This window comes from Hemitrygon akajei, chromosome 23 (assembly GCF_048418815.1).
Source record: "Hemitrygon akajei chromosome 23, sHemAka1.3, whole genome shotgun sequence".
In the NCBI taxonomy this organism is placed as follows: domain Eukaryota; kingdom Metazoa; phylum Chordata; class Chondrichthyes; order Myliobatiformes; family Dasyatidae; genus Hemitrygon; species Hemitrygon akajei.
The window spans coordinates 53,611,579-53,637,930 of NC_133146.1; the positions used below are offsets into that span (position 1 = coordinate 53,611,579).

At 40.2% G+C, this 26,352-nt stretch overlaps 1 protein-coding gene across 1 annotated transcript in view; it reads right to left on the minus strand.

The window, feature by feature from the left end:
• Positions 1-26,352, minus strand: part of LOC140715048 (scavenger receptor cysteine-rich domain-containing protein DMBT1-like) — a 79,046-nt gene that overhangs the window by 17,764 nt on the left and 34,930 nt on the right. Inside the window, exons 23-38 of the mRNA XM_073026776.1 lie at positions 25,024-25,050; positions 23,033-23,059; positions 21,042-21,068; positions 19,074-19,196; positions 18,300-18,329; positions 16,695-16,721; positions 14,721-14,843; positions 13,644-13,673; positions 11,753-11,875; positions 10,624-10,650; positions 8,344-8,466; positions 7,567-7,596; positions 5,962-5,988; positions 3,988-4,110; positions 2,912-2,941; positions 1,020-1,142 (exon numbers count right to left, since the gene is read on the minus strand). Of these exons, the coding sequence (XP_072882877.1) occupies positions 1,020-1,142; positions 2,912-2,941; positions 3,988-4,110; positions 5,962-5,988; positions 7,567-7,596; positions 8,344-8,466; positions 10,624-10,650; positions 11,753-11,875; positions 13,644-13,673; positions 14,721-14,843; positions 16,695-16,721; positions 18,300-18,329; positions 19,074-19,196; positions 21,042-21,068; positions 23,033-23,059; positions 25,024-25,050 (1,020 nt within the window). The remainder of the gene's footprint in view (positions 1-1,019; positions 1,143-2,911; positions 2,942-3,987; positions 4,111-5,961; positions 5,989-7,566; positions 7,597-8,343; positions 8,467-10,623; positions 10,651-11,752; positions 11,876-13,643; positions 13,674-14,720; positions 14,844-16,694; positions 16,722-18,299; positions 18,330-19,073; positions 19,197-21,041; positions 21,069-23,032; positions 23,060-25,023; positions 25,051-26,352) is intronic.

The following is a 26,352-nucleotide window of genomic DNA, read 5'->3' on the forward strand; positions in this document are numbered from 1 at the left end:
ATAAAGTTCAGCAAGTGCAGATAGAACATCCAATGAAATCTCTATGCGAACGATCACATTATACAGAGCTCCCACATAGTCTCAAGACCAAACTGTCAAACACAGTGTACAAATCTTCACCCCTCACCCTGCTACATTCACAGTCCCAATTTCACACGAATCCCAGAATTTCTGCATTGCCTTAAGTGAGGCAATTACATTCTAATGGTGGCGGAGAGAAACAGAAGGCTGGGGTGGCACGGTAGCATAGTGGTTAGCACAATGCTTTTACAGTACCAGCGACCTGGGTTCAATTCCTGCTGTTGCCGGTAATGAATTTGTAAGTTCTCTCTACGTGGGTTTTGTCTGTGGGCTCTGGTTTCCTTCCCCATCCAAAGACATACCAGATGGTAGGCTCATTGGTCATTGTAAATTGCCCCATGCTTATACTAGGATTAAACTGGGGTATTTCTGGGCAGCTCAAAGGGCCGGAAAGAGCTTCTCTACACTGTATGTCAATAAAAATAAAATAAAATTTGTGTCCAATCAATATTAGTAAAGGAGTCTCATGGCCTGAACATCATTGTAAACCAGTGCATCATCATTCACCTGAGAAATCAAAAGCTTGCTGTAAATATTCTCATGTACAATAAACTACAAAAAAACCTGTTCAGAACCACAATTATATGGACTGTACATCACATTTATGAGGCGCTTGGACACACACATGGAGAGGAACGGTTTAAAGCAATGCGAACTATATGCAGGCTAATGGGACTTGATTAAATGTTTTATACCGCATGGGCCAATTGGACTGAATGGCTTGTTTCCATCCTGTATTTGATATACAGAAAAGAAATCTCGATGCTAAAGATCACATTATATATTGTTCTCTCATAGCCTCTGGCCCAAGCCAAACTGCTTTCATGTAACAACCTTCCAAATGATACTCTTTAATAAATTGGAGTCCCTTTTGGAAACAAATATTTTAAATTGAGCATATATTTAAATATCTACTTGTCTTATAAATGTATCTTTACCATAATTGATGTAGGCACAGTGTTCACAGAAATCCAGACAACAGTTGCCACGGTAACGACAGTTGTAATCACAGGAGCAATCATATGAATTTCCCCCACAGTTGTATCGGCAGGAACCTTCTACTGTGATGCAGTAAATGATAATTTACTATTAAATGAGGTATAAAACTTAAAAATTTTCAATTAAATGTAATTTAGTTTTATCTTTTTATAGTCAATCCATATTTTCTCTAAGGATGTTTTAATACCTGTTCCCTCTGTTCTTTCTCAGTGCACTTCTTAAAATAATAAAGTCAGAATTGTTTTTTTTTCTGTTCAATCACCAAACTTTGTTCAAAATTTCTGAACAGCATTAAGGATAGAAACTAACATACACATGTCTAATACAACCAATATCCGTCTGTTACATTGGAAATGTGCATATTGAAGGGATTCACAAGAGATGCTACTGTTGCTGTATATATTGAGAAGATAGTGTAGCAGTTTCCTTCCACAATCCAAACAAATACCATCTGGTAGGCTAATCAGTGTTTGTAAATTTCTCTCTGATTAGGCTTGAGTTGAACTGGATGGTTTCTGGGGCAGCTCAGCTCAATGGTTCTCCAGGATTTTGTTTCTGTTGCAACTTAAGAAACCATCTTTGGAGCAGTAAACAATCAGCTGGGGGACAACAACTTTCGATCCTCCGATGCTGCTCGACCAGCTGAGCTCTCCAGCAGATTGCTTGATGTTTCAGACTCCAGCATCTGCATTCTCTAGCGACTTGTTCATCTGCTTGATTGCCTGCTCCATGAACTCTTTATTAATTGTAACAGGAGCAGTTATTGGCTGTCTTTGGCAATTGGCTTTGGTTTGCTAACTATAGTGTTTTCATTATTAAGATTCCACGAACATTTAAGAGTCAGAAACGAAAATAGTTGTTTGGTGAAGACATACAAATCTCTTTAGTAAGGATAACTGGACCCATTCAGAAATCATAAATTACATTGACTTTTTTGTAGAAAGATCTATAGTTTCAGGTCAAGAAGAGTAGCATTTGAAATTAGTTACCTGTTAATAGTTTTGTAAAGAAAGAAAAATATTAAAATTTGAAAATATAATTAGCATACATAAAAATAAAGAATTTTGACAGTGTATCTATTAAAGAGTGCAATCTATTGAAGCTTTAACATTTTAATGCTCCCGACAATGTCAAAATCAATGTCAAAATTTATCTACACTGAATTCAGAAGTTCTAATTGCATTAACACTTCCTGTTTCTACATTCCTTCAATTCGTCTTCCACACATTCAATCTAATATTGAAAGATGATCCAACTTTTGCCTCAGTCACTTAGATTACAAGTGAATTTAACCTCCACACCATCCCATCACACACTCCCAGGGTCAGTCACAGAGTGAAACACCCTCCATACCGTCCCATCACACACTGAACAGAATGTATTTGATTTCCTTGGAGTGGAGCCGGTACTGAGGCAAATTGGATCTGATATTTATGAGGGGTGTAACCAGGGCAGATAGACGGAAAATTTGCTCATGAGCAGATATGAGAGAGAGATGGTTTAAAGGGATCCGAGGAGTACACGTTTCACACAGAGAGTACTTGGTATCAGGAATGAGCTGCCAGAGAAGATGGAGGAGACAGGAAGAATAACACCAATGAAAATGTATTTGGACAGGTAACTGGAATGAATACTTCAGTACATGGCAAGCAGCTATAGTCGGTTTAGTCACATATTCAAAGAAAAGTGCAGCACAGTAACAGTCCTTCGGCCCATCAAACTCTCTCTCACCATCGAGGACAGACATTGTGAACATTAATTGATTAACAAAGATTCTGTCAAGGTGTACAGTAACAAATGCATAAAGCAATTGAACTTAAATATGACTTACTTGGTACAGTGGTGGAAAGAGCACAGTATCCTATAGATAAAGATAAAGTCATCAGTCATTTGCTATCTTCAGATCTTTTTCTCAATCAGTTTCAATAGACAATAGACAATAGGTGCAGAAGTAGACCATTCGGCCCTTCGAGCCTGCACCACCATTTTGAGATCATGGCTGATCAATTACTATCAATACCCGGTTCCTGCCTTGTCCCCATATCCCTTGATTCCCCTATCCATAAGATACCTATCTAGCTCTTTCTTGAAAGCATCCAGAGAATTGGCCTCCACTACCTTCCGAGGCAGTGCATTCCAGACCCCCACAACTCTCTGGGAGAAGAAGTTTTTCCTTAACTCTGTCCTAAATGGGTATTTAGTGGGTCTTTCCAGTCATATTCAAAATTATTAATTCAACACACAATAGAAAGGAAATGATTACCATCAGCTATGATTACGTTATGTATTGCTGAGCAATTTATCACATCCACTGTGTCTTACTATTCTTCAATAAGGTTCTATTATCTGAGTAATTTTAGATTTCCCAAGTATTTCAATTGGGGTACTGTTCCATTGAGCACCTACTCTCCATCTGCCAAAAGTGGAACTTCCCATTGTCCAAAGGTTTTACTTCCCATTCCTTTTCCCACTCCAACATCTCCATCCATGGCCTCCTCTTGTGCCAAAATGAGGCCACCCTCAGGGTGCAGGAGCAAGATGTTACATTCTGTTCCGATAGCCTACAACCTGACGGCACAAACATCAATTTCTCCTTCTGGTTAAAAAAAGCTTTCCTTTCCCCTCTCCTCCTCTTCAATTTCCCACTCTGAACTATTACTTCATCTCACTTGCCTATCAACTCCCCTTGGTGCCCCCCTTCTTCCCTTTCTCCTACGGTCCATTCTCTTCTCCTATCAGATTCCTTCCTCTGCAGTCTGCAAAGTCTAAACGGCTAGAAGAGTCTATTCCATGCAGTACGTTAATAAAAATAAAAAATAAAGTTTGTATCTGATCAAAATTATTTAACTCATGAATGTCAATGTAAACCAATGCATCACCATTCTCTAGAGGAATCAGAACCATTACCATAATCGATGTATGCGCAGTAGTCACAGAAATCCGTACAACAGTTGCCACTGTAACGACAGTTGTAATCACAGGAGCAATCAGATGAATATCCCCCACAGTTGTATTGGCAGGAACCGTATGCTGTGATTCAATAAATGACAATTTGCAATTAACTGAGGTTTGAAAGTTAACAATTTTTAAATAAGTGTAATGAAGTTTTATCTTTTTATAGTCGATACATATTCTCTCTAAGGACGTTTTGAAGTCAGAATTGTTTGTTTCAGTTCAATCACAAAACTTAGTTCAAAATTTCTGAGCAGCGTAAAGGAGAGAAAGTAACGTAGAAAAGACCAGGACAGCCAATATACATGTGTTACATTGGACATGTGTGTATTGAAGGAACTCACAAGAGATATTGCAGATGATGGATACTTTGAGAGAATAGTGCAGTGTTTGCACGATGGCATTCCAGTTCCGGGCATTGGAGTTAGAAGTTCAATTCCAGCATCCTCTGTGGGGTGCAAGTACATTCTTCCTGTGGAATGCATGGGTTTTCTCCAGGTGTTCCAGTTCCCTCCCAGAGTCTGGTTGGCCAGAAAAAACTTCGGTCTGATCAAGGTCAGGGGAAGCAGACAACCCAGTTGTCTTTGCGCCTCTACCCGCAACCCCATTTTGTGGACTCTGAACAGTTTCTTGCTCTTTGCTAATCTATTCATATCAATTGAATGTGGAAATAGGAAACTTCAGGTAATGATCTGCTAAACCCAAGACCATTCTCAAACAAGTAGCCATTTGTTATGTAAAGGGAATGGACTCTGAACTGATCCTTGCTCTGGGACAACATAATCAGAGCAATATACCTGAGACCATTCTCAGAGGAGTAGCTACAGGCTTTGTAAAATGCCAGACCTGCAATCGGTAATCTTGTTAGACTCTGTCTGGGTTGCCTCATTCAACTGGTTTGGACCAGTCAGAGTGTAAAGACACAAATACACCAGGCTGGGGTGGGCAGAGCCATGAAACGATGTTGACTGTAGCCCAGTACAATGACTAGTAAGAAGGTGACCCAGATAGGTCAGGGGATGGAGATCCAATGGTTCAATTGATGAGGAACAGTGTACGACTCAGGAGTTCCAAATACGCAGGGGCAATAACTCTCCAGCAGCCAGAGACCAACCATCGCGGATAAGGAGGACCTCACAGACACGTGGAGATCGGGACCACGAGGAAGGCCTGGCCTGGCCAGCGTAGACTGCTTTCCCGGGTAATATCTTTTCCCCATCATTGACTGTTCATGGAGTGTCTGGGGTTCTAATAGGCAGCACACAGGTAGACAAGAGTGTGAACCCACCTGCTGTTTCAGTTGAAATAATAAAAGTTACTTGTCGGTATATACAGATTTTCCGTGCTTCACTAATTATTATAACAAGGGGTGATTCTTGTACCAGTCCAAAGACATATCATTTGGTAGGTTAATTGGTCATAGTAGATTGTCCCAGGATTAGTCTAGGGCTGAGTCGAGGGGTTTCTAGGGCTGTGAAGCTCGAAGGGCCAAAAGGGCCTATTCTACACTGTATCTCTAAATAAATAAAATGCTGGAGAATCTCAGCATGTCAGGCAGCATCGATGGGGGGCGTCTCCCTCACCTGTTCTCACCTATCACTGCCTGCTTGTATTCCTCTGCTCCACCACTTTCATTCTGGCTTCTTCCCCCTTGTCGTGCTGAGTGGGTCTCAGACTGAAAAGTCAACTGTTTCCATAAGTATTTGATTTAAAGAGGTCACTTGTAGAACATATTTAAATGATTAATCAGTGGATTAATCCAATCATTTTTTCCCAATGATCTGCTCTCAACATTGATTTCAGAAAAGATCATTGGATCACTGTATCTTCTGAAATTTTGATTTTGAAATTTAAAATCTACAATTATGATGTAAAAATATTATATATTTTTAAGGATGATCAATATAATCTCAAAGACTCTTTTCTTACATGCTGTTTCCCATGTCGTCGTTGATTCTGTCAAAATAATAGAAATAAAGAGAGAATCATTTATTTTTGTTGAAGCCTCAAACATTTATCAAACTTTCTGAATAGAAAGGAAGTACAGTAGAAATGGCTGGGTGAGGAAATGTCCATTCATTGGGAATGTGTATATTGAAGATGGAAGTCTGACAGTCTGATCACTGCACCCATAGGAAGTGTAAGAGGGAGATGACACAGTCTGCATTTGTCAGTTGGTCAGTCCATCTCCTTAGCTGTGAATGCTGTATCTAATAATTGATGTGCTCGTAATACTTGATTGCAATCGTAATTTATAATAATTATTGATGTGTTTGTGGTAGTCAGCAGCTCTCACTGTCAGGTCAGTGCAAGGTAAGTGTTATTATTTCACATGTAAAATGGACTTTATTTGTCTTTGTAAAAAATTAACAATCAGTTATAATGGGTTTAGTCCTACATTCATGCACCTATAATGCTACAGCACAGAATCAGGACCATCGACCTATCCAGTCCACGCCAAACCATTTACATGGCCTAATTCCATCGACCTGCACCCAGACCATACCCTCCATTCCCCTCCCATCAGAACTTCTCTGAAACGTTGAAATCAAAATTGCAAGCACCACTTGTGCTGGCAGCTCATTCCACACTCACACCAGCCTCTGAGCAAAGCGGTTTCCCCTCATGTTTCCCCAAAACGTTTAACCTTTCATCCATTACCCATGACCTCTAGTCATAGTCACAGAGTTATTTGATGTTATTGGGTGTGAATTCATGAAGAATTGTCGCAGAATTTTTATCAGTAAATGTAGATATCTTTCTTAAATCACAGTTTCCCTTCAGTAGCAAAGCTGGCCTAATAATCTCTGATGACTGATGTGGTTTACATAATCAGAGTGAGGAAGATGCTCATTTAAATTGCATTGAAACAGCAAAATGAAGAACGAACTATTCTGCTTGGGGAATGATTGCAGTCTATAGGTAGCAATATACACGATTATTCAAACTTAAAATTCAAATTTTCAATGGTTCAATAGTTCCATTTTACATCAGAGAACGTATACAGTATACAAGCTGAAATTCTTACTCTTCACAGACATACACATAACAGATGTAAAACACCAAAGAATGTATGACAGAAAAACATTGGAACCCCAAAGTCCCCTCCCCACTCCCAATCATAAGCAACAGCAAAGCATCATCCCTGCCCCTCTCACTCCCCCTCTTGTTCCAGCAGAACCCCCTCCACCGCCCATCATGAAGGCAAAAGCAAAGCTCACAGAGAGACCGTGATCTAGAGACAATCAAAAACCTCTCTTCATCCAAATACCTCGACTGCCACAAACTCACTCTCACTAACGAGGGAGAGAGAGGTATCACTCCTGCAACAGCGAGAGAGAAGACCAACAGCTCGCTGTCTCGATGTTACAGGCTGTATCTTCACTTAAATTTTCGGGTTCTCACGACTCGAGATCAGCAGCAAACTCTCTCTCACCATCGAGGACACACATTGTGAACATTAATTGAATAACAAAGTTTCTGTCAAGGTGTAAAATAAATTCAAAAAGCAGTTTGAACTTAAATATCACTGACCTGGTTCAGTGCTGGTAAGACCACAGTATCCTATAAATAAAGATAAAGACATCAGTCATTTGCTGCCTTCAGTTCTTTTTGTCATTCAGTTACCAGTCATATTCAAAAATATTAATTAAACACACAATAGAAAGGAAACAATCACCTTCAGCTATGATCACAGTATGTAATGCTGATAAATTTCTCACATCCACTGTGCCTTACTATTCTTTGATAAGGTTCTATTATCTGAAAAATTACTGATTTCCCAAGTGTTTCAATTGGGGGAGTGCTTCATCAAGCAACTTCGCACCATCTGCCAAATGTGGCACATTTCGTTGGCCAAAGGTTTGAGTTACCATTCTCCTTCCAACATGTTCACCCATGGCCTCCTCTTGTGCCAAGATGAGGCCACTCTCAGGGTGCAGGAGCAACATGTTATATTCCATTTCAGTAGCCTACAACCTGATGGCATAAACATCAATTTCCCCTTTCAGTTAAAAGAACTTTCCTCTCCCCTCTCTTCTTCTTCAATTCCCTACTCTGGCCTCTTACTTCATCTCACTTGCCGATCACCTCCCCCCGGTGCCCCGCCCCCTTCCCCTATAGTCCACTCCCCTCTCCTATCAGATTCCTTCCTCTGCAGTCTGCAAAGTCTGAAGGGCTAGAAGAGTCTATTCCGTGCTGTACGTTAATAAAAATAAAAAATGAAGTTTGTATCTGATCAAAATTATTTAACTCATGAATGTCAATGTAAAACAGTGCAACGCCATTCACTAGGGGAATCAGAACCATTACCATAATCGATGTGAGCGCAGTAGTCACAGAAATCCATACAACAAGTGCCATAGTAAGAACAGTTGTAATCACAGGAGCAATCAGATGAATATCCCCCACAGTTGTATTGGCAGGAACCGTATGCTGTGATTCAATAAATGACAATTTGCAATTAACTGAGGTTTGAAAGTTAACAATTTTTAAATAAGTGTAATGAAGTTTTATCTTTTTATAGTCGATTCATATTTTCTCTAAGGACGTTTTGAAGTCAGAATTGTTTCTTTCAGTTCAATCACAAGAGTTTGTTCAAAATTTCTGAGCAGCATTAAGGAGAGTAAGTAATGTAGAAAAGACCAGGACAGCCAATATACATGTGTTACATTGGACATGTGTGTATTGAAGGAACTCACGAGAGATATTGCAGATGATGGATACTTTGAGAGAATAGCGCAGTGTTTGCACGATGGCATTCCAGTTCCGGGCATTGGAGTTAGAAGTTCAATTCCAGCATCCTCTGTGGGGTGCAAGTACATTCTTCCTGTGGAATGCATGGGTTTTCTCCAGGTGTTCCAGTTCCCTCCCAGAGTCTGGTTGGCCAGAAAAAACTTCGGTCTGATCAAGGTCAGGGGAAGCAGACAACCCAGTTGTCTTTGCTCCACCACCCACAACCCCATTTTGCGGACTCTGAACAGTTTCTTGCTCTTTGCTAAACTATTCATATCAATTGAATGTGGAAATAGGAAACTTCAGGTAATGATCTGCTAAACCCAAGACCATTCTCAAACAAGTAGCCATTTGTTATGTAAAGGGAATGGACTCTGAACTGATCCTTGGCTCTGGGACAACCTAATCAGAGCAATATGCCTGAGACCATTCTCAGAGGAGTAGCTACTGGCTTTGTAAAATGCCAGACCTGCAATCGGTAATCTTGTTAGACTCTGTCTGGGTTGCCTCATTCAACTGGTTTGGACCAGTCAGAGTGTAAAGACACAAATACACAAGGCTGGGGTGGGCAGAGCCATGAAACGATGTTGACTGTAGCCCAGTAAAATGACCAGTAAGAAGGTGACCCAGATAGGTCAGGGGATGGAGATCCAATGGTTCAATTGATGAGGAACAGTGTACGACTCAGGAGTTCCAAATACGCAGGGGCAATAACTCTCCAGCAGCCAGAGACCAACCAACGCGGATAAGGAGGACCCCACAGACACGTGGAGATCGGGACTACGAGGAAGGCCTGGCCAGCGTAGACTGCTTTCCCGGGTAATATCTTTTCCCCATCATTGACTGTTCATGGAGTGTCTGGGGTTCTAATAGGCAGCACACAGGAGATAAGAGTATGAACCCACCTGCTTTATTAGTTGAAATAATAAAAGTTACTTGTCGGTATATACAGATTTTCCGTGCCTCACTAATTATTATAACAAGGGGTGATTCTTGTACCAGTCCAAAGACATATCATTTGGTAGGTTAATTGGTCATTGTAGATTGTTCCAGGATTAGTCTAGGGTTGAGTCAAGGGGATTCTAGGGCTGTGAAGCTCGAAGCGCCAAAAGGGCCTATTCTGCACTGTATCTCTAAATAAATAAAATGCTGGAGAATCTCAGCAGGTCAGGCAGCATCGATGGTGGGCATCTCCCTCACATGGTCTCACCTATCACTGCCTGCTTGTATTCCTCTGCTCCACCACTTTCATTCTGGCTTCTTCCCCCTTGTCGTGCTGAGTGGGTCTCAGACTGAAAAGTCAACTGTTTCCATAAGTATTTGATTTAAAGAGGTCTCTTGTAGAACATATTTAAATGATTAATCATTGGATTAATCCAATCATTTTTTTCCAACGATCTGCTCTCAACTTTGATTTCAGAAAAGATCATTGAATCACTGTATCTTCTGAAATTTTGATTTTGAAATTTAATTGTCATACTGCAATCGGATCAAGAAAGGAAACTGCTGGATCTCCAAAAGAAAATTTCACAACTTTTCAAATAGGAAGCAGAAGTAAAGAGGACAATAAATGTGGTACCTTTATTCAATATAGAGAGCATAAAAAAAGCCAGGTATTTACAGGACAGTAAGTCTAATTTCAATCTGACAGCAAGTATTGGATAAAGTTCTAATCCTCAGATGCATTAAAAAATTTACTATGGAATTGTTCTAAGATTTTACACAGTGTAGAAAATATTTAGGAAATAAAAATGAATGCTTGAAGATAGCTAATAAGAATATCAATTGATTTTTTAAAAATCCCCACATGAATAGACTAATAATTTTATAAGAAAGTTGATTTAAAGTATCACTGACCTTCTGTAGTTGGAAAACCACAGTATCCTAGAGGTAAAGACAAAGATTGAGTTATTTGCTTTATTCATTGCTTTTTCTGAATTAATAGAATATGTGACGGAATTGAAACAATAAAGTTCAGCAAGTGCAGATAGAACATCCAATGAAATCTCTATGCGAGCGATCACATTATACAGAGCTCCCACATAGTCTCAAGACCAAAATGTCAAACACAGTGTACAAATCTTCACCCCTCACCCTGCTACATTCACAGTCCCAATTTCACACGAATCCCAGAATTTCTGCATTGTCTTAAGTGAGGCAATTACATTCTAATGGTGGCGGAGAGAAACAGAAGGCTGGGGTGGCACGGTAGCATAGTGGTTAGCACAATGCTTTTACAGTACCAATGACCTGGGTTCAATTCCTGCTGTTGCCGGTAATGAATTTGTAAGTTCTCTCTACGTGGGTTTTGTCTGTGGGCTCTGGTTTCCTTCCCCATCCAAAGACATACCAGATGGTAGGCTCATTGGTCATTGTAAATTGCCCCATGCTTATACTAGGATTAACCTGGGGTATTTCTGGGCAGCTCAAAGGGCCGGAAAGAGCTTCTCTACACTGTATGTCAATAAAAATAAAATAAAATTTGTGTCCAATCAATATTAGTAAAGGAGTCTCATGGCCTGAACATCATTGTAAACCAGTGCATCATCATTCACCTGAGAAATCAAAAGCTTGCTGCAAATATTCTCATGTACAATAAACTACAAAAAAACCTGTTCAGAACCACAATTATATGGACTGTACATCACATTTATGAGGCGCTTGGACACACACATGGAGAGGAACGGTTTAAAGCAATGCGAACTATATGCAGGCTAATGGGACTTGATTAAATGTTTTATACCGCATGGGCCAATTGGACTGAATGGCTTGTTTCCATCCTGTATTTGATATACAGAAAAGAAATCTCGATGCTAAAGATCACATTATATATTGTTCTCTCATATCCTCTGGCCCAAGCCAAACTGCTTTCATGTAACAACCTTCCAAATGATACTCTTTAATAAATTGGAGTCCCTTTTGGAAACAAATATTTTAAATTGAGCATATATTTAAATATCTACTTGTCTTATAAATGTATCTTTACCATAATTGATGTAGGCACAGTGTTCACAGAAATCCAGACAACAGTTGCCACGGTAACGACAGTTGTAATCACAGGAGCACTCATATGAATTTCCCCCACAGTTGTATCGGCAGGAACCTTCTACTGTGATGCAGTAAATGATAATTTACTATTAAATGAGGTATAAAACTTAAAAATTTTCAATTAAATGTAATTTAGTTTTATCTTTTTATAGTCAATCCATATTTTCTCTAAGGATGTTTTAATACCTGTTCCCTCTGTTCTTTCTCAGTGCACTTCTTAAAATAATAAAGTCAGAATTGTTTTTTTTTCTGTTCAATCACCAAACTTTGTTCAAAATTTCTGCACAGCATTAAGGATAGAAACTAACATACACATGTCTAATACAACCAATATCCGTCTGTTACATTGGAAATGTGCATATTGAAGGGATTCACAAGAGATGCTACTGTTGCTGTATATATTGAGAAGATAGTGTAGCAGTTTCCTTCCACAATCCAAACAAATACCATCTGGTAGGCTAATCAGTGTTTGTAAATTTCTCTCTGATTAGGCTCGAGTTGAATTGGATGGTTTCTGGGGCAGCTCAGCTCAATGGTTCTCCAGGATTTTGTTTCTGTTGCAACTTAAGAAACCATCTTTGGAGCAGTAAACAATCAGCTGGGGGACAACAACTTTCGGTCCTCCGATGCTGCTCGACCAGCTGAGCTCTCCAGCAGATTGCTTGATGTTTCAGACTCCAGCATATGGATTCTCTAGCGACTTGTTCATCTGCTTGATTGCCTGCTCCATGAACTCTTTATTAATTGTAACAGGAGCAGTTATTGGCTGTCTTTGGCAATTGGCTTTGGTTTGCTAACTATAGTGTTTTCATTATTAAGATTCCAAGAACATTTAAGAGTCAGAAACGAAAATAGTTGTTTGGTGAAGACATACAAATCTCTTTAGTAAGGATAACTGGACCCATTCAGAAATCATAAATTACATTGACTTTTTTGTAGAAAGATCTATAGTTTCAGGTCAAGAAGAGTAGCATTTGAAATTAGAAACTGTTAATAGTTTTGTAAAGAAAGAAAAATATTAAAATTTGAAAATATAATTAGCATACATAAAAATAAAGAATTTTGACAGTGTATCTATTAAAGAGTGCAATCTATTGAAGCTTTAACATTTTAATGCTCCCGACAATGTCAAAATCAATGTCAAAATTTATCTACACTGAATTCAGAAGTTCTAATTGCATTAACACTTCCTGTTTCTACATTCCTTCAATTCGTCTTCCACACATTCAATCTAATATTGAAAGATGATCCAACTTTTGCCTCAGTCACTTAGATTACAAGTGAATTTAACCTCCACACCATCCCATCACACACTCCCAGGGTCAGTCACAGAGTGAAACACCCTCCACACCGTCCCATCACACACTGAACAGAATGTATTTGATTTCCTTGGAGTGGAGCCGGTACTGAGGCAAATTGGATCTGATATTTATGAGGGGTGTAACCAGGGCAGATAGACAGAAAATTTGCTCATGAGCAGATATGAGAGAGAGATGGTTTAAAGGGATCCGAGGAATACACGTTTCACACAGAGAGTACTTGGTATCAGGAATGAGCTGCCAGAGAAGATGGAGGAGACAGGAAGAATAACACCAATGAAAATGTATTTGGACAGGTAACTGGAATGAATACTTCAGTACATGGCAAGCAGCTATAGTCGGTTTAGTCACATATTCAAAGAAAAGTGCAGCACAGTAACAGTCCTTCGACCCATCAAACTCTCTCTCACCATCGAGGACAGACATTGTGAACATTAATTGATTAACAAAGATTCTGTCAAGGTGTACAGTAACAAATGCATAAAGCAATTGAACTTAAATATGACTTACTTGGTACAGTGGTGGAAAGAGCACAGTATCCTATAGATAAAGATAAAGACATCAGTCATTTGCTATCTTCAGATCTTTTTCTCAATCAGTTTCAATAGGCAATAGACAATAGGTGCAGAAGTAGACCATTTGGCCCTTCGAGCCTGCACCGCCATTTTGAGATCATGGCTGATCAATTACTATCAATACCCGGTTCCTGCCTTGTCCCCATATCCCTTGATTCCCCTATCCATAAGATACCTATCTAGCTCTTTCTTGAAAGCATCCAGAGAATTGGCCTCCACTACCTTCCGAGGCAGTGCATTCCAGACCCCCACAACTCTCTGGGAGAAGAAGTTTTTCCTTAACTCTGTCCTAAATGGGTATTTAGTGGGTCTTTCCAGTCATATTCAAAATTATTAATTCAACACACAATAGAAAGGAAATGATTACCATCAGCTATGATTACGTTATGTATTGCTGAGCAATTTATCACATCCACTGTGTCTTACTATTCTTCAATAAGGTTCTATTATCTGAGTAATTTCAGATTTCCCAAGTATTTCAATTGGGGTACTGTTCCATTGAGCACCTACTCTCCATCTGCCAAAAGTGGAACTTCCCATTGTCCAAAGGTTTTACTTCCCATTCCTTTTCCCACTCCAACATCTCCATCCATGGCCTCCTCTTGTGCCAAAATGAGGCCACCCTCCGGGTGCAGGAGCAAGATGTTACATTCTGTTCCGATAGCCTACAACCTGATGGCACAAACATCAATTTCTCCTTCTGGTAAAAAAAAAGCTTTCCTTTCCCCTCTCCTCCTCTTCAATTTCCCACTCTGAACTATTACTTCATCTCACTTGCCTATCAACTCCCCTTGGTGCCCCCCTTCTTCCCTTTCTCCTACGGTCCATTCTCTTCTCCTATCAGATTCCTTCCTCTGCAGTCTGCAAAGCCTGAAGTGCTCTAAGTGTCTATTCCTTGCCGTATGCCAATGAAAATAAAAAATAAAGTTTGTATCTGATCAAAATTATTTAACTCATGAATGTCAATGTAAACCAGTGCATCACCATTCCCTAGAGGAATCAGAATCATTACCATAATCGATGTGAGCGCAGTAGTCACAGAAATCCGTACAACAGTTGCCACTGTAACGACAGTTGTAATCACAGGAGCAATCAGATGAATATCCCCCACAGTTGTATTGGCAGGAACCGTATGCTGTGATTCAATAAATGACAATTTGCAATTAACTGAGGTTTGAAAGTTAACAATTTTTAAATAAGTGTAATGAAGTTTTATCTTTTTATAGTCGATACATATTCTCTCTAAGGACGTTTTGAAGTCAGAATTGTTTCTTTCAGTTCAATCACAAAACTTAGTTCAAAATTTCTGAGCAGCATAAAGGAGAGAAAGTAACGTAGAAAAGACCAGGACAGCCAATATACATGTGTTACATTGGACATGTGTGTATTGAAGGAACTCACGAGAGATATTGCAGATGATGGATACTTTGAGAGAATAGTGCAGTGTTTGCACGATGGCATTCCAGTTCCGGGCATTGGAGTTAGAAGTTCAATTCCAGCATCCTCTGTGGGGTGCAAGTACATTCTTCCTGTGGAATGCATGGGTTTTCTCCAGGTGTTCCAGTTCCCTCCCAGAGTCTGGTTGGCCAGAAAAAACTTCAGTCTGATCAAGGTCAGGGGAAGCAGACAACCCAGTTGTCTTTGCTCCACCACCCGCAACCCCATTTTGTGGACTCTGAACCGTTTCTTGCTCTTTGCTAATCCATTCAGATCAATTGAATGTGGAAATAGGAAACTTCAGGTAATGATCTGCTAAACCCAAGACCATTCTCAAACAAGTAGCCATTTGTTATGTAAAGGGAATGGACTCTGAACTGATCCTTGCTCTGGGACAACATAATCAGAGCAATATACCTGAGAACATTCTCAGAGGAGAAGCTACTGGCTTTGTAAAATGCCAGACCTGCAATCGGTAATCTTGTTAGACTCTGTCTGGGTTGCCTCATTCAACTGGTTTGGACCAGTCAGAGAGTAAAGACACAAATACACCAGGCTGGGGTGGGCAGAGCCATGAAACGATGTTGGCTGTAGCCCAGTAAAATGACCAGTAAGAAGGTGACCCAGATAGGTCAGGGGATGGAGATCCAATGGTTCAATTGATGAGGAACAGTGTATGACTCAGGAGTTCCAAATACACAGGGGCAATAGCTCCCCAGCAGCCAGAGACCAACCATCGCGGATAAGGAGGACCCCACAGACACGTGGAGATCGGGACTACGAGGAAGGCCTGGCCTGGCCAGCGTAGACTGCTTTCCCGGGTAATATCTTTTCCCCATCATTGACTGTTCATGGAGTGTCTGGGGTTCTAATAGGCAGCACACAGGTAGACAAGAGTGTGAACCCACCTGCTGTTTCAGTTGAAATAATAAAAGTTACTTGTCGGTATATACAGATTTTCCGTGCCTCACTAATTATTATAACAAGGGGTGATTCTTGTACCAGTCCAAAGACATATCATTTGGTAGGTTAATTGGTCATTGTAGATTGTCCCAGGATTAGTCTAGGGTTGAGTCGAGGGGTTTCTAGGGCTGTGAAGCTCGAAGGGCCAAAAGGGCCTATTCTGCACTGTATCTCTAAATAAATAAAATGCTGGAGAATCTCAGCATGTCAGGCAGCATCAATGGGGGGCGTCTCCCTCACCTGGTCTCACCTATCACTGCCTGCTTGTATTCCTCTGCTCCAACACTTTCATTCTGGCTTCTTCCCCCTTGTCGTGCTGAGTGGGTCTCAAACTGAAAAGTCAACTGTTTCCATAAGTATTTGATTTAAAGAGGTCTCTTGTAGAACATATTTAAATGATTAATCATTGGATTAATCCAATCATTTTTTTCCAACGATCTGCTCTCAACTTTGATTTCAGAAAAGATCATTGGATCACTGTATCTTCTGAAATTTTGATTTTGAAATTTAAAATCTACAATTATGATGTAAAAATATTATATATTTTTAAGGATGATCAATATATTCTCAAAGACTGTTTTCTTACATGCTGTTTCCCATGTCGTCGTTGATTCTGTCAAAATAATATAAATAAAGAGAGAATCATTTATTTTTGTTGAAGACTCAAACATTTATCAAACTTTCTGAATAGAAAGGAAGTACAGTAGAAATGGCTGGGTGAGGAAATGTCCATTCATTGGGAATGTGTATATTGAAGATGCAAGTCTGACAGTCTGATCTCTGCACCCCTAGGAAGTGTAAGAGGGAGATGACACAGTCTGCATTTGTCAGTTGGTCAGTCCATCTCCTCAGCTGTGAATGCTGTATCTAATAATTGATGTGCTCGTAATACTTGATTGCAATCGTAATTTATAATAATTATTGATGTGCTTGTGGTAGTCAGCAGCTCTCACTGTCAGGTCAGTGCAAGGTAAGTGTTATTATTTCACATGTAAAATGGACTTTATTTGTCTTTGTAAAAAATTAACAATCAGTTATAATGGGTTTAGTCCTACATTCATGCTCCTATAATGCTACAGCACAGAATCAGGACCATCGACCTATCCAGTCCACACCAAACCATTTACATGGCCTAATTCCATCGACCTGCACCCAGACCATACCCTCCATTCCCTTCCCATCAGAACTTCTCTGAAACGTTGAAATCAAAATTGCAAACACCACTTGTGCTGGCAGCTCATTCCACACTCACACCAGCCTCTGAGCGAAGCGGTTTCCCCTCATGTTTCCCCAAAACGTTTAACCTTTCATCCATTACCCATGACCTCTAGTCATAGTCACAGAGTTATTTGATGTTATTGGGTGTGAATTCATGAATAATTGTTGCAGAATTTTTATCAGTAAATGTAGATATCTTTCTTAAATCACAGTTTCCCTTCAGTAGCAAAGCTGGCCTAATAATCTCTGATGACTGATGTGGTTTACGTAATCAGAGTGAGGAAGATGCTCATTTAAATTGCATTGAAACAGCAAAATGAAGAACGAACTATTCAGCTTGGGGATTGATTGCAGTCTATAGGTAGCAATATACACAATTATTCAAACTTAAAATTCAAATTTTCAATGGTTCAATAGTTCCATTTTACGTCAGAGAACATATACAGTATACAAGCTGAAATTCTTACTCTTCACAGACAAACACATAACAGATGTAAAACACCAAAGAATGTATGACAGAAAAACTTTGGAACCCCAAAGTCCCCTCCCCACTCCCAATCATAAGCAACAGCAAAGCATCATCCCTGCCCCTCTCACTCCCCCTCTTGTTCCAGCAGAACCCCCTCCACCGCCCATCATGAAGGCAAAAGCAAAGCTCACAGAGAGACCGTGATCTAGAGACAATCAAAAACCTCTCTTCATCCCAATACCTCGACTGCCACAAACTCTCTCTCACTAACGAGGGAGAGAGAGGTATCACTCCTGCAACAGCGAGAGAGAAGACCAACAGCTCGCTGTCTCGATGTTACAGGCTGTATCTTCACTTAAATTTTCGGGTTCTCATGACTCGAGATCAGCAGCAAACTCTCTCTCACCATCGAAGACACACATTGTGAACATTAATTGAATAACAAAGTTTCTGTCAAGGTGTAAAATAAATTCAAAAAGCAGTTTGAACTTAAATATCACTGACCTGGTTCAGTGCTGGTAAGACCACAGTATCCTATAAATAAAGATAAAGACATCAGTCATTTGCTGCCTTCAGTTCGTTTTGTCATTCAGTTACCAGTCATATTCAAAAATATTAATTAAACACACAATAGAAAGGAAACGATCACCTTCAGCTATGATCACAGTATGTAATGCTGATAAATGTCTCACATCCACTGTGCCTTACTATTCTTTGATAAGGTTCTATTATCTGAAAAATTACTGATTTCCCAAGTGTTTCAATTGGGGGAGTGCTTCATCAAGCAACTTTGCACCATCTGCCAAATGTGGCACATTTCGTTGGCCAAAGGTTTGAGTTACCATTCTCCTTCCAACATGTTCACCCATGGCCTCCTCTTGTGCCAAGATGAGGCCACACTCAGGGTGCAGGAGCAACATGTTATATTCCGTTTCAGTAGCCTACAACCTGATGGCATAAACATCAATTTCCCCTTCCAGTTAAAAGAACTTTCCTCTCCCCTCTATTCTTCTTCAATTCCTTACTCTGGCCTCTTACTTCATCTCACTTGCCGATCACCTCCCCCCGGTGCCCCGCCCCCTTCCCCTATAGTCCACTCCCCTCTCCTATCAGATTCCTTCCTCTGCAGTCTGCAAAGTCTAAAGGGCTAGAAGAGTCTATTCCGTGCTGTACGTCAATAAAAAAAAATGAAGTTTGTATCTGATCAAAATTATTTAACTCATGAATGTCAATGTAAAACAGTGCATCGCCATTCACTAGGGGAATCAGAACCATTACCATAATCGACGTATGCGCAGTAGTCACAGAAATCCGTACAACAGTTGCCATAGTAAGGACAGTTGTAATCACAGGAGCAATCAGATGAATATCCCCCACAGTTGTATTGGCAGGAACCGTATGCTGTGATTCAATAAATGACAATTTGCAATTAACTGAGGTTTGAAAGTTAACAATTTTTAAATAAGTGTAATGAAGTTTTATCTTTTTATAGTCGATACAAGTTTTCTCTAAGGACGTTTTGAAGTCAGAATTGTTTCTTTCAGTTCAATCACAAAAGTTTGTTCAAAATTTCTGAGCAGCATTAAGGAGAGAAAGTAATGTAGAAAAGACCAGGACAGCCAATATACATGTGTTACATTGGACATGTGTGTATTGAAGGAACTCACGAGAGATATTGCAGATGATGGATACTTTGAGAGAATAGTGCAGTGTTTGCACGATGGCATTCCAGTTCCGGGCATTGGAGTTAGAAGTTCAATTCCAGCATCCTCTGTGGGGTGCAAGTACATTCTTCCTGTGGAATGCATGGGTTTTCTCCAGGTGTTCCAGTTCCCTCACAGAGTCTGGTTGGCCAGAAAAAACTTCGGTCTGATCAAGGTCAGGGGAAGCAGACAACCCAGTTGTCTTTGCGCCTCTACCCGCAACCCCATTTTGTGGACTCTGAACAGTTTCTTGCTCTTTGCTAATCTATTCATATCAATTGAATGTGGAAATAGGAAACTTCAGGTAATGATCTGCTAAACCCAAGACCATTCTCAAACAAGTAGCCATTTGTTATGTAAAGGGAATGGACTCTGAACTGATCCTTGCTCTGGGACAACCTAATCAGAGCAATATGCCTGAGACCATTCTCAGAGGAGTAGCTACTGGCTTTGTAAAATGCCAGACCTGCAATCGGTAATCTTGTTAGACTCTGTCTGGGTTGCCTCATTCAACTGGTTTGGACCAGTCAGAGTGTAAAGACACAAATACACCAGGCTGGGGTGGGCAGAGCCATGAAACGATGTTGGCTGTAGCCCAGTAAAATGACCAGTAAGAAGGTGACACAGATAGGTCAGGGGATGGAGATCCAATGGTTCAATTGATGAGGAACTGTGTACGACTCAGGAGTTCCAAATACGCAGGGGCAATAACTCTCCAGCAGCCAGAGACCAACCATCGCGGATAAGGAGGACCCCACAGACACGTGGAGATCAGGTCCACGAGGAAGTTCTGGCCAGCGTAGACTGCTTTCCCGGGTAATATCTTTTCCCCATCATTCACTGTTCATGGAGTGTCTGGGGTTCTAATAGGCAGCACACAGGTAGACAAGAGTGTGAACCCACCTGCTGTTTCAGTTGAAATAATAAAAGTTACTTGTCGGTATATACAGATTTTCCGTGCCTCACTAATTATTATAACAAGGGGTGATTCTTGTACCATTCCACAGACATATCATTTGGTAGGTTAATTGGTCATTGTAGATTGTCCCAGGATTAGTCTAGTGTTGAATCGAGGGGTTTCTAGGGCTGTGCAGCTCAAAAGGCCAGAAGTGCCTATTCTGCACAGTATCTCTAAATAAATGAAATCTGGAGAATCTCAGCAGGTCAGGCAGCACCGATGGGGAGCGTCTCCCTCACCTGGTCTCACCTATCACTGCCTGCTTGTATTCCTCTGCTCCACCACTTTCATTCTGGCTTCTTCCCCCTTGTCGTGCTGAGTGGGTCTCAGACTGAAAAGTCAACTGTTTCCAAAAGTTTTGGACTTAAAGAGGCTTCTTGTAGAAAATATTTAAATGATTAATCATTGGATGAATCCAATCGTTTTTTTCCAACGATCTGCTCTCAACTTTGACTTCAGAAAAGATCATTGGATCACTGTATCTTCTGAAATTTTGATTTTGAAATTTCAAATCTTCAGTTTTGATGTAAAAATATTATATATTTTTAAGAATGATCAATATATTCTCAAAGATTGTTTTCTTACCTCTTCTTTCCCTTGCCATCTCTGTTTCTGTCAAAATAATATAAATAAAGACAGAATCATTAATTTCTGTTGAAGCCTCAAACATTAATCAAACTTTCTGAATAGAAAGGAAGTACAGTAGAAATGGCCAGGTGAGGAAATGTCCATTCATTGGGAATGTGTATATTGAAGATGCAAGTCTGCCAGTCTGATCTCTGCACACGTAGGAAGTGTAAGAGGGAGATGCCACTGTCTGCATTTGTCAGTTGCTCAGTTCATCTCCTTAGCTGTGAAAGCTGTATCTGATAATTGACATGCTCGTAATACTTGATTGCAATCATAATTTATAATAATTATTGATGTGTTTGTGGTAGTCAGCAGCTCTCACTGTCAAGTCAGTACAAGGTAAGTGTTATTATTTCACATGTAAAATGGACATTATTTGTCTTTGCACAAAATTAATAACTACCTCTCTTTTCTCTAGTGCTAGCTGTCTGCTTGTTATGTCCCGAAAAGGGAAGGAGTACAGGAAATTAGCATGGACTGAATGTCCACAGATGCAATTTGAAAATGGTGTTTCTAAAGATCATGACGTGGGAACGTTGGGAAAGTGGACCAACACCATCCTTTCAATAGTTTGTTTCCACTCTTCCATGGCTCCCCTGGCAATGTCATCGTGCACTAGTGATTCACTACTAATTACAGGTGGCACCTTGAACTTGACCAGCTGAAGGGTAATATTGTAAAATGTAATATTTCATCTCAATTAACTTGAGGAAAGGGACTGCATTTTCTACAGTCATGACTGACTCTGTGATTGTGAACTCAATTTTGCGAACGGCCGTTCTGAATGTCATTTGGTTACTTGTATTGTTTGCACAATTTGTTGATCTCTGCACATTGGGTGTTTGACGGTTTTCTTTGTTAATGAGTTCTATTTGGTTTCTTTGTGTTGTGGCTGCCTGTAAGGAGACGGATCTCAAGGTTGTCTGTAGTATACATACTTTGATAATAAGACTACTTTGAACTTTACTAGTGAACCCTGTCATTCCGTACAATGACAGTAAGAAGGTGACCCAGCTGGGTTAGGTGACCTTCAGCCAATGGGATGGAGATCCAGTGTTTCAACTGATGAGGAACAGTGTACGACTCAGGAGTTCCAAATACACAGAGGCAATAACTCTCCAGCAGCCAGAGACCAACCATCGTGGATAAGGAGGACCCCACAGACACGTGGAGATCGGGTCCACGAGGAAGGCCTGGCCAGCGTAGACTGCTTTCCCGGGTAATATCTTTTCCCCATCATTGACTGTTCATGGAGTGTCCGGGGTTCTAATAGGCAGCACACAGGTAGACAAGAGTGTGAACCCACCTGCTGTTTCAGTTGAAATAATAAAAGTTACTTGTCGGTATATACAGATTTTCCGTGCCTCACTAATTATTATAACAAGGGGTGATTCTTGTACCAGTCCAAAGACATATCATTTGGTAGGTTAATTGGTCATTGTAGATTGTCCCAGGATTAGTCTAGTGTTGAATCGAGGGGTTTCTAGGGCTGTGCAGCTCAAAAGGCCAGAAGTGCCTATTCTGCACAGTATCTCTAAATAAATGAAATCTGGAGAATCTCAGCAGGTCAGGCAGCATCAATGGGGAGCGTCTCCCTCACCTGGTCTCACCTATCACTGCCTGCTTGTATTCCTCTGCTCCACCACTTTCATTCTGGCTTCTTCCCCCTTGTCGTGCTGAGTGGGTCTCAGACTGAAAAGTCAACTGTTTCCATAAGTTTTGGACTTAAAGAGGCTTCTTGTAGAAAATATTTAAATGATTAATCATTGGATGAATCCAATCGTTTTTTTCCAACGATCTGCTCTCAACTTTGACTTCAGAAAAGATCATTGGATCACTGTATCTTCTGAAATTTTGATTTTGAAATTTCAAATCTTCAGTTTTGATGTAAAAATATTATATATTTTTAAGAATGATCAATATATTCTCAAAAATTGTTTTCTTACCTCTTCTTTCCCTTGCCATCTCTGTTTCTGTCAAAATAATATAAATAAAGACAGAATCATTAATTTCTGTTGAAGGATCAAACATTAATCAAACTTTCTGAATAGAAAGGAAGTACAATAGAAATGGCCGGGTGAGGAAACGTCCATTCATTGGGAATGTGTATATTGAAGATGGAAGTCTGACAGTCTGATCTCTGCACACGTAGGAAGTGTAAGAGGGAGATGCCACAGTCTGCATTTGTCAGTTGCTCAGTTCATCTCCTTAGCTGTGAAAGCTGTATCTGATAATTGACATGCTCGTAATACTTGATTGCAATCATAATTTATAATAATTATTGATGTGTTTGTGGTAGTCAGCAGCTCTCACTGTCAAGTCAGTACAAGGTAAGTGTTATTATTTCACATGTAAAATGGACATTATTTGTCTTTGCACAAAATTAATAACTACCTCTCTTTTCTCTAGTGCTAGCTGTCTGCTTGTTATGTCCCGAAAAGGGAAGGAGTACAGGAAATTAGCATGGACTGAATGTCCACAGATGCAATTTGAAAATGGTGTTTCTAAAGATCATGACGTGGGAACGTTGGGAAAGTGGACCAACACCATCCTTTCAATAGTTTGTTTCCACTCTTCCATGGCTCCCCTGGCAATGTCATCGTGCACTAGTGATTCACTACTAATTACAGGTGGCACCTTGAACTTGACCAGCTGAAGGGTAATATTGTAAAATGTAATATTTCATCTCAATTAACTTGAGGAAAGGGACTGCATTTTCTACAGTCATGACTGACTCTGTGATTGTGAACTCAATTTTGCGAACGGCCGTTCTGAATGTCATTTGGTTACTTGTATTGTTTGCACAATTTGTTGATCTCTGCACATTGGGTGTTTGACGGTTTTCTTTGTTAATGAGTTCTATTTGGTTTCTTTGTGTTGTGGCTGCCTGTAAGGAGACGGATCTCAAGGTTGTCTGTAGTATACATACTTTGATAATAAGACTACTTTGAACTTTACTAGTGAACCCTGTCATTCCGTACAATGACAGTAAGAAGGTGACCCAGCTGGGTTAGGTGACCTTCAGCCAATGGGATGGAGATCCAGTGTTTCAACTGATGAGGAACAGTGTACGACTCAGGAGTTCCAAATACACAGAGGCAATAACTCTCCAGCAGCCAGAGACCAACCATCGTGGATAAGGAGGACCCCACAGACACGTGGAGATCGGGTCCACGAGGAAGGCCTAGCCAGCGTAGACTGCTTTCCCGGGTAATATCTTTTCCCCATCATTGACTGTTCATGGAGTGTCCGGGGTTCTAATAGGCAGCACACAGGTAGACAAGAGTGTGAACCCACCTGCTTTATTAGTTGAAATAATAAAAGTTACTTGTCGGTATATACAGATTTTCCGTGCCTCACTAATTATTATAACAAGGGGTGATTCTTGTACCAGTCCAAAGACATATCATTTGGTAGGTTAATTGGTCATTGTAGATTGTCCCAGGATTAGTCTAGTGTTGAATCGAGGGGTTTCTAGGGCTGTGCAGCTCAAAAGGCCAGAAGTGCCTATTCTGCACAGTATCTCTAAATAAATGAAATCTGGAGAATCTCAGCAGGTCAGGCAGCATCAATGGGGAGCGTCTCCCTCACCTGGTCTCACCTATCACTGCCTGCTTGTATTCCTCTGCTCCACCACTTTCATTCTGGCTTCTTCCCCCTTGTCGTGCTGAGTGGGTCTCAGACTGAAAAGTCAACTGTTTCCATAAGTTTTGGACTTAAAGAGGCTTCTTGTAGAAAATATTTAAATGATTAATCATTGGATGAATCCAATCATTTTTTTCCAACGATCTGCTCTCAACTTTGACTTCAGAAAAGATCATTGGATCACTGTATCTTCTGAAATTATGATTTTGAAATTTCAAATCTTCAGTTTTGATGTAAAAATATTATATATTTTTAAGAATGATCAATATATTCTCAAAAATTGTTTTCTTACCTCTTCTTTCCCTTGCCATCTCTGTTTCTGTCAAAATAATATAAATAAAGACAGAATCATTAATTTCTGTTGAAGGATCAAACATTAATCAAACTTTCTGAATAGAAAGGAAGTACAATAGAAATGGCCGGGTGAGGAAACGTCCATTCATTGGGAATGTGTATATTGAAGATGGAAGTCTGACAGTCTGATCTCTGCACACGTAGGAAGTGTAAGAGGGAGATGCCACAGTCTGCATTTGTCAGTTGCTCAGTTCATCTCCTCAGCTGTGAATGCTGTATCTAATAATTGACGTGCTCATAATACTTCATTGCAATCATAATTTATAATAATTATTGATGTGTTTGTGGTAGTCAGCAGCTCTCACTGTCAAGTCAGTACAAGCTAAGTGTTATTATTTCACATGTAAAATGGACATTATTTGTCTTTGCACAAAATTAACAACTACCTCTCTTTTCTCTAGTGCTAGCTGTCTGCTTGTTATGTCCCGAAAAGGGAAGGAGTACAGGAAATTAGCATGGACTGAATGTCCACAGATGCAATTTGAAAATGGTGTTTCTAAAGATCATGACGTGGGAACGTTGGGAAAGTGGACCAACACCATCCTTTCAATAGTTTGTTTCCACTCTTCCATGACTCCCCTGGCAATGTCATCGTGCACTAGTGATTCACTACTAATTACAGGTGGCACCTTGAATTTGACCAGCTGAAGGGTAATATTGTAAAATGTAATATTTCATCTCAATTTCCACGAGGAAAGGGACTGCATTTTCTACAGTCATGACTGACTCTGTGATTGTGAACTCAATTTTGCGAACGGCCGTTCTGAAAGTCATTTGGTTACTTGTATTGTTTGCACAATTTGTTGATCTCTGCACATTGGGTGTTTGACGGTTTTCTTTGTTAATGAGTTCTATTTGGTTTCTTTGTTTTGTGGCTGCCTGTAAGGAGACAGATCTCAAGGTTGTCTGTAGTATACATACTTTGATAATAAGACTACTTTGAACTATACTAGTGATCCCTGTCATTCCGTATAATGACAGTAAGAAGGTGACCCAGATAGGTCAGGTGACCTTCAGCCAATGGGATGGAGATCCAATGGTTCAACTGATGAGGAACTGTGTACGACTTAGGAGCTCCAAATACGCAGGGGCAATAACTCTCCAGCAGCCAGAGACCAACCATCGCGGATAAGGAGGACCCCACAGACACGTGGAGATCGGGACCACGAGGAAGGCCTGGCCAGCGTAGACTGCTTTCCCGGGTAATATCTTTTCCCCATCATTGACTGTTCATGGAGTGTCCGGGGTTCTAATAGGCAGCACACAG